The 9,007-nt window shown below is 42.8% G+C and overlaps 1 protein-coding gene across 2 annotated transcripts in view; it reads left to right on the top strand.

The window, feature by feature from the left end:
- Positions 1–1,100: 1,100 nt before the first annotated feature.
- LOC103156132 (prohibitin-2-like) overlaps positions 1,101–9,007 on the top strand; it is an 11,540-nt gene continuing 3,633 nt past the window's right edge. Inside the window, exons 1-8 of one of the 2 annotated variants that reach the window (XM_016664092.1) lie at positions 1,101–1,204; positions 1,870–1,999; positions 2,938–3,022; positions 3,722–3,801; positions 7,886–8,070; positions 8,180–8,309; positions 8,389–8,572; positions 8,617–8,674. In XM_016664092.1, coding sequence (XP_016519578.1) covers positions 1,184–1,204; positions 1,870–1,999; positions 2,938–3,022; positions 3,722–3,801; positions 7,886–8,070; positions 8,180–8,309; positions 8,389–8,572; positions 8,617–8,659 — 858 coding nt within the window. In that variant the 5' untranslated portion in view covers positions 1,101–1,183 and the 3' untranslated portion in view covers positions 8,660–8,674. Of the gene's footprint in view, positions 1,205–1,869; positions 2,000–2,937; positions 3,023–3,721; positions 3,802–7,885; positions 8,071–8,179; positions 8,310–8,388; positions 8,573–8,616; positions 8,675–9,007 lie in introns of those variants that run through there. The other variant, XM_007578068.2, reaches the window with a different exon arrangement.

The following is a 9,007-nucleotide window of genomic DNA, read 5'->3' on the forward strand; positions in this document are numbered from 1 at the left end:
GGATGGATGGATGGATGGATGGATGGATGGATGGATGGATGGAAGTTTGCAGCCTTAATAAAAACTGATCTTGTGTCCTCTTGGTGTAAATATGGGGTTGCTTTATTATTATTATTATTATTATTATTATTATTATTATTATTATTATTATTATTATTATTGTTGTTGTTATTATTTCCATTATTCAACCAGGTAAAACCTCATTAAGATCTAGATCTCATTTTAAATAAATCTGCAACAATTTTTATTGTTTATCATCATAAATCTGAATTAAATTAATCTTAAACAACTTTGATCAAATTCAACCTTCATTTTGTAACCATATAATTATTTTTTAATAAAATATCATTCAGCCAAAGGAGTGAAATCATTGGAGAGTTTTTCTCTGTGAACATTAGTGACTCAGACTTGATTCAGAGAATCAGATTATAATTTTCTCTTGTAAAACAGAGTAAAGTAACTGAAATATTTCATCAGTCAGGAGCTCCAGAGCTCTGCTGCCCCCTGCTGCACAGGAGCAACATTATATTTACCCACCGATGGGGTAAATGTGTGACAATAAAGGATGCTTCCATCATAATATTATGGTTGATCAAATGTGATCATTTTGTCCAGATTTTCTCACAGCAGATTGTGTCTTCGTGCCGGATTAAAGGAAGTGAAAATCAACTTTAAGAAAGTCTGACAGTTTGAGAGAAAAATATCAAGAAATATTTTTGAAAGTCCAATACTTTAAATAAATACTAATGACTAAATATTCAAATAGAATAGAATAGAATAGAATAGAATAGAATAGAATAGTATGAGCAAATTTACAACATAGGAAAAATACTGTACAGTTATTGGGAAAAATATATATATTAAAATAAATATGCCACTCAACATAGTAATTTAAGAAAAATGCACAAGATGTTTTATTTGTTCTTAGAAAACAGACTGTTTATGAATGGATAAAATCAGAGAACAATCATGAAAAATCAAACATATCGAAGCGGAGGTCATTTTTCTTGTCTTTAAATTATTTAATCAAATAAATTATCATCTGAATCATTAAAAATGACTCAAAAACGATGAGAAGACAAAGTCATGAAGCCTACATTTCCCATGATTCTCCGGGACACGGAAATACGTCATCACCCGTGACCTTGACATCTCTTCCCATTCTGTTTTCTAACAGGACAGCATGGCGAACAAGGAGCCAGGTGTAAGTGGGTTTTTTTCCTTTAATATTTATGATTTTACGGAACCTTTTTCGTCTTTCCGGGTCCAGTTCGGTTGAACAGCCCCGTGGTTTCCCGCGGCTCGTGCCATGTTAAAACTCAGCGCGTGAGTCCAGCTGACGTTAGATGACAGATAGAGCTGATTTAGGAGGATTTGAATGCGATTAGTAATAATGTAAATGTCAGATTTTGCTTTATTTTAATGTCTGTTCTGATAAATGTGTTCAACATTGGTGACTCCGACTTGATTTAGAGAATCAGACGGGATTTATGCCAGGAAAGCTTCAGAGTTCCGCTCAGGAGTCCAAATTACGTTGACAAAAGCTCTAAAATAAGGTAATTTTAGGATTTTCTCTAATTTCCAGCTGGTATTCTGACTCTATTAAAACTTTATTAAAGTCTACAGAAACTCAACTTTAATTCGGCTCATAAAGCAGGTGTTTGAATGAGATTTATTTTGATCTAATTGTTCTAAAATCCGCCGAGGATCGCTGTTTACACCACAGAACAACCGAATATTTACATGAGCTCTGTTAGAACAGGGATCCAAGCTTTAAGGCCTGGTATGGAGGTCAGCTTTGTTGATCCTGATGCTTTGTATCTTCAGGGTGTGTTGATCTAATCAGACGTGATCTGCTGTGTTTTTCAGGGTTTTCTGCAGCAGCTGCGACAGATCGCTGGCAGGATGTCCTCTGGACCCAGGGGAGCAGGAATCGGACTGAAGCTCCTGATCGGAGCTGGAGCTCTGGCTTATGGCGTGAAGGAAGCTACATACACAGGTAGCCCTGACCTCTGACCCCAAACACCTCTGCAGCTGGTCTGAAGTTCTGCCTCAGCAGCAGAAACAGTTTAGTTTCAGTCCAGTTGGAGGAGAAAACTCTGATTTAAATCCAGTTGATCCCAATCCAAGTCAGTCTCCTTATAATCCCATCCAATCTGATTAGTACCTGGAAAACCTCGGGATCCTCTGGGATCCCACTGATAATCCTGGCTCATTAATTAGGTGAGAAACTTCATTTCTCACCTTATAAACCAGGGGTGTCCAAACTTTCAGCCATTAATAAAATTACGAGAACTCGAAGGCCACATTTTTTTTAGTTAAAACTGAAAAGATCTCTTTAATATATACTAAATAGACAATACTTTATTAAAGCAGAAGAGTCTGATTTTTGTAGAAAAGAAATCTGGGAAACAGGTTCTTGAAGAGTTGCTGTTTTACATGACAGATAAATATTTTCCAAAAACATTTTTGAGTTTATTATCCTCATTAATATTTTTTTACTTAAGGTCAGACATCGCTGGTTGGTTTCAGCAAAGTTTAAAGAAAATTACTTTGTCTCCTAAATAAATACATGTTAGCATTTTATTTTTCTGGAAAAATATTGAATTAATTATGAATTAGCTCTATTCTTGAGTTGTGGACTGAGGGGCCAAACAAAGCCATCCAGCGGGTCGTAAATGGCCCCCGGGCCACATTTTGGACATCCTGTTATAAACTCTTATCTGTGTTATGTTCCGTTCATGTGGCTCCAGCAGGAAGCTGCCAGTTAATGTCCAATAGAAAGCTAACGGTGTGGCCGAACCAGACTGAAGCTCAGACAGGAAACGTCGGCATCGTGCTGCAGATCAGAACCTTTAGCATCCTGCAGCTAACGGTTTGGACCTGGACCTGGACCTGGACCTTCTGACTGTCCTCTGTCTCTCTCTCTGTGTTCAGTGGAAGGAGGACATCGAGCCATCATCTTCAACAGGATCGGTGGGATGGAGATGAACACAGTCCTCGCTGAAGGACTCCACTTCAGGTATGTTAGCTCAGCTAGCTGCTCAGCTAGCAGCTTTATTAGCTGCATTATAACAGCTGCTATGATAGTTTTCACAACTGATTAGCATCTCAGAGGCTCAAATAATACCTGAACTTTGACCCTGAATCCCAGAGGAGTTGAAAAGTTTCATGGAGCAGAGAGAGAAGGAGGAGGAAGTTCAGAGCGTCTCCTCCGTCCATCATGGTGAACAATAGAAGATCTTCATCAAACAAAATGGATGAACTTCAAGGCCAAAACAGGTTCCAGTCAGAGTTTTACATTTATTAGGTCATTCAGTGGAACATGACTGCTGGATCTTATCCCAGACTTCAGCATCTCTCAGCCTGGATTTCAGACCAAACAACCAGACACATTTAAAGAGCAGCAAAAGCAAAGGAGGTGGATTAGCAGAGCTGCTAACAGCTGATGGAGTCATCCAGCCTGGATACTGAACTGTTAGCATGAGTCTGTCATACAGCCTTCAGTCAGAGGGCTCTTCAGAGGCACTGTGAGATGGACTGCTACTGGAGCTCCTTCCAGCCCGCAGCATCAGCAGCCATAACGACTCTTTGAAGGAACTTGGCTGATCTGAGTTATGAGGACATTTAGGGACTCGTCATCCTCTGTGTGTGAGGATGAAGGTTTTCCTGCTGTAATCAGATTACTTTCCTCTGGTTCTGACCCAGTTGTCGTCTGCAGGGTCCCCTGGTTCCAGTACCCCATCATCTATGACATCAGAGCCCGGCCCAGGAAGATCTCCTCCCTCACAGGAAGCAAAGGTCAGAGGTCGTTTTAAATCAGACCAATGTTTGGCTCTGTGTTCTGGTCCTGGTCCTGGTTCTTGTCCTGGTCCTGGTCCTGGTCCTGGTTCTGGTTCTGGTTCTGGTCCTGGTCCTGGTCCTGGTCCTGGTTCTGGTCCTGGTCCTGGTCCTGGTCCTGGTCTTGGTTCTGGACCAGAACAGTTCATTGGTTTAAACCAGTCTTTCTCAAACCGTGGTCCCCAGACCGTTTTTAGTCTGTGGGCGCCCCCTAGTGATCTATGAGGTACTGCATGTAAACAACAGTTGATTTGCCGTGATGTCAGCTCAAAGTGCGACGCTACAGTTAGCTTAGCAAAGGACTGTGTTAAAAATAATGATGGAAAACTGGATTAAAACCGGGTCACTCAAAAGAAAAGCTGCAGATACTGATGGAAAGAAAACAAGCCCAGGAATATTATATGATCAGAGAAGCTGAAGCTGCTGAGAGTTGATGTGTCGTTCACTAGCGACTGGATTCCTTTGAACAGCTTTGTTAAAGCAGCTCTGTTATTATTATTATTATTATTATTATTATTATTATTGTTATTGTTGTTGTTATTATTGTTATTAATGCACATAACACTTGGTAGTAAAGAACAACTTCTTTTGTATTTCCATGTGTTCGACATCATTGGAAGTTTAGACACTTTCAGGATCTGTAAATGGGTCAAAATGCCCAAGCAGAGTGTCCATGTGGCTCTGTGTCACATTTAGCAAACAGCACCACTCTTCATTACGAAGAACTAAGGAAGCAACATGTGAGTTAACAGACTAATATTGTCTTTTATATTGAGATGTGTTATTTCAGGTTGGGTATCTGTGACTGCTGGTTAAATGGGTTAAGTGATCCTCAGCCTGAAAAGGTCCAGTCCTCGAGAGCTACCATCCTGTAGGTTTTAGAAGTATCCTTACTCCAGCAGACGGGATCAGCTCTACACAGGCCTGATAACGAGCCATTCATTTGATTCAGGTGTGTTGAAGCAGGGATGCATCTGAAAGTTGCAGGATGGCAGCTCTGGAGGACTGGACTTGGGCACCCCTGTTTGAGAATCTCTGGATTAAAGGGAAGTGGCTGCAGTTTGCTGTCTGCATCTAGAGGGCAGCACATCCATTAACTGGAAGCTTCATCTGAGGGTTAGATCGTCATGGCAACAGCTGATTAATGTAGTTCTCTATCTATGAACATATTTCCCTTAAACTAGTCAGCTCAGCCTCCATTTTGTTTTTATAGTTTATTTGTAAACATAAAGTAAAAATGAAAAAAAAATTAATATTTGTAAAGTTTAAAGATGTTTAACGTTTTTCTAAAATGATATCCTGGTACAGTTTTTATTTATTATGATGAATATCTTAGCTAGGACTGGTGTAAACGAATATTTTAGTAATCGAGTAATCTATCGATTATTCTTACGATTACCGTATTTTCCGCACTATAAGGCGCACCTTCAATGAATGGCCTATTTTAAAACTTTTCTCATGTATAAGGCGCACCGGATTATAAGGCGCATTGAATAGACGCTACAGTAGAGGTTGGAGTTACGTTATGCATCCAGTAGATGGAGCTGCTCTAACAGGAATGTTAACAGAACAATCCGACTCCGGTCGGTGAGGAGAGCCTTCCTGGGCCGGGGCCGGACGATGGCCACCCTTCTCCATTCGCCCACAGCATGTTGGTGGAGAACCTGGTGCTAAATGACCTGCAGACGACCTGATTCTGGACGGTCGGTCAGTAGATAGGTCAGTCAAACTTTATTAACAAACCAGCGTTGTGACAACTAGTTGTCACAATGCTGGTTTGAAGTCGGTGTCTGCTTACCGTAGTTGCTGGACCTGTTGTGGCTCAATATTGGTCCATATATAAGGGGCACCGGATTATAAGACGCACTGTCGGCTTTTGAGGAAATTGAAGGTTTTTAGATGCGCCTTATAGTGCGGAAAATACGGTAATCGAATAATTTGATTTAAAAAAATGTATAAAATAAAATATTGATAAATCTGGTGTAATACCAGTGTTACTATCAGATTTCAATATCGGTCCAATTTTTCATATTTGAGCTTCCCCAGTGTTGTGTTCAAGACCACCTAACCCGAGACCGAGTCAAGACCAAGACCAGCGGCCCGCGCTACATGACACAATAAAATGTAAAATATGATCGAAATTGCTTCTCAAAATAATCTGAAAGATCCATATTCCCATAAGAACACCTAGATATTAAATACTTAATACATTTTACCAATATTAAATATTCCATTTATGTGCTACAATGTGTGATGGTCTCGTGCCATCCCTAAAAACATAACGCCCTGGGCATTTGCCTATATTGCTCATATAAGAATCCACCACTGTCTGCACCATTAAACATAGCAATTGAGGCAATGCCCTGACGGTAAATAACGCTCAACTATGAACACTGACCAAGGAGCAACAAGCAAGAAGTAACCAAACAGAAGGCGCTCATCGTGACTGTTTTCACTCTCTATCCCAGTACATGAAGCCAGGTAGTCTGACACCATGGCAGACATCACAGCTGCCACTTTGAACAAAAACAATCAAAGAGCAATGTGCATGCTCTGCGTGCTCTTTCGTGCTTGTGTTTTAGTTATTTGTTAATTCAAATATCAACGTACATAATTAAATGAAATAATGATGCAGTGTACACAGAGCATTACAAGAACAAAGAACCGGTGTTCTGTCAGGTCAGATCGTCATACGCTTATCACGAACTCACGGTGTTCTGTCAGATCAGCATACATTGTCAGATAGTCATACCTTAGCTCAGACATGCTTACGCCGTCATTACCATATGATTTTATTTAATCGGCAACATAGAATCATGACATAGATCATCATACACTTGGTTATTAACAGTTGTATGGCATCCAGCTGCAGCCAGACCTGCTTTAAACACACTTTGAAACCACGACAATGCATGTATATCCATCTAGTTATCACATAAGGCAAAATAAAAACAATTTAATGACTTATTTTCGTCATAACATGTTGCGTATACTGACAACTACACTGACGGTCGGACTTAATGCGCATACGTTGGCATGGTACTGACTGCATGTATGCTATCCTGACAGCGTATGGCTATGTGATAGAACACCGGCAATATCTGTCAGACACGTCATTACCATAAGATTTCATTTAATCAACAACACAGAATCATGACGTACATCGTCATACACTTTGTTATTAACAGTTGTATGGCATCCTGACTTAGCGGTTAAGTGAGTTTTACACGGGCGTGTGTTGTAGCTGACTGCAGCTGCAGCCAGACCTGCTTTAAATACACTTTGAAACCATGACAACACATGTATATCTATATAGTTATCACTGAAAACAATTTAATGACTTATTTCCGTCAAAGCTTGCTGCGTATGGTGAACTGACAACTCCTCTGACAGTCGGACTTAATGCGCATGCGCAGGCATGTATGCTAACCTGACAGCGTATGGCTATCTGATAGAACAACGGCTCTCAGCGACACTCCAGTCCAATCTAATAAGTAAAGAGACGAGCAGATGAATTGTACTGTTCCTGAATGTCACCTCACTATATTGCAGACTTTTGGACACAGCGCTGTTGTCCCATCTATGCGACAAGTCAGTCAACATCTCTGCATAATAATTCAGCGCAGCGCTAAATGATAAAACATAAATTAACGAAGCTTCGAGGGACTCGAACCACTCCAGGAATCGTTTCAGCCCTAATCTCAGTAATTAATCTTCCTGCTTCATCTGGACAGTCGGGGTCTGTCTGGTACCAGAACCGACCCGTTAACTAACCAGAACCAAAACTGACCAGATCAACCAACCAGAACTAGTCATTAACCAATCATCTGCCTGTCAGACCTGATGCGGAGTGTGACACTGCGGGTTCTGATTGGTTAACGGTTCTGGTTCTGGTTCTGGTTCTGTCAGACCTGCAGATGGTGAACGTGACGCTGCGGGTTCTCTTTGGTTAATGGGTCGGTTCTGGTTGGTTAACGGTTCTGGTTCTGATTAGTTAATGGTTCTGGTTCTCTTTGGTTAACTGTTCTGGTTCTGGTTCTGTCAGACCTGCAGATGGTGAACGTGACGCTGCGGGTTCTGTCCCGCCCACTGGCCTCCAACCTGCCGTTTCTGTACCAGCGTTTGGGTCAGGACTACGATGAGCGGGTTCTGCCCTCCATCGTTAACGAGGTTCTGAAGAGCGTGGTGGCCAAGTTCAACGCCTCGCAGCTCATCACCCAGAGGGCCCAGGTAGGTGCAGCCGACCCGACTGCTGGTTCTGGGGCAGCAGGAAGTCAGTTGTGTTGATCCGGCCCCGTTCGATCCGGCCCCGTTCCCTCCGGCCCGTCCCGTCCTGCAGGTGTCGCTGCTGATCCGCAGGGAGCTGTTTGAGCGAGCCAAAGACTTCAGCATCATCCTGGACGACGTGGCCATCACCGAGCTGAGCTTCAGCCGCGAGTACACGGCCGCTGTGGAGGCCAAACAAGTCGGTGAGTGGGCCGGAACCGGGCCGCTTCCACAGGCTCAGCAGGCCCGGTTCGATCTGAGGTTCTGGTTGTTCTCCTCCAGCCCAGCAGGAGGCGCAGCGGGCCCAGTTCTATGTGGAGAAGGCCAAGCAGGAGCAGAAGCAGAAGATCATCCAGGCTGAGGGCGAGGCGGAGGCCGCCAAGATGGTGAGCTGGACCGGGTCAGAGCCGGTTCTGGACCGGGTCAGAGCCGGTTCTGGACCGGGTCAGAGCAGGTTCTGGACCGGGTCAGGGCCAGTTCTGGACCGGGTCAGGGCCAGTTCTGGACCAGTTCTGAACTCTCTTTCAGAAAGACCAAATTGAAGTTATTCTGAAATTTTTTAGTTTCCATCCACTGTGTATGATACGATGCTTCAAACTGTGCAAAGAGAGCCGCTGATGGAATCACAGCTCATAAATGCGTCGCATGTTGCGATAAACCAGCAGTTCCCAAAGTTTTTCTCCTGGGCCCCCCAGTGGTTTCCAAACTATTTCTGCCCCCCCCCCATGGATTACAAATAGCTGTCTGGTTGAACGATGTGTGAGCGAAGGAGTTGTGGATTCTTAGAGACTCCCTGTTCTACTCAGCCCGGCTCCAGACGTACAGGGGGGGGGATCAACTTTATTGGGGGCAAAATGAGTCGTAGCTGAACATAGACAACACCAGTAGCCTGCAGGCTACT

This window comes from Poecilia formosa, unplaced genomic scaffold (genome assembly GCF_000485575.1).
Source record: "Poecilia formosa unplaced genomic scaffold, Poecilia_formosa-5.1.2 Scaffold466, whole genome shotgun sequence".
In the NCBI taxonomy this organism is placed as follows: domain Eukaryota; kingdom Metazoa; phylum Chordata; class Actinopteri; order Cyprinodontiformes; family Poeciliidae; genus Poecilia; species Poecilia formosa.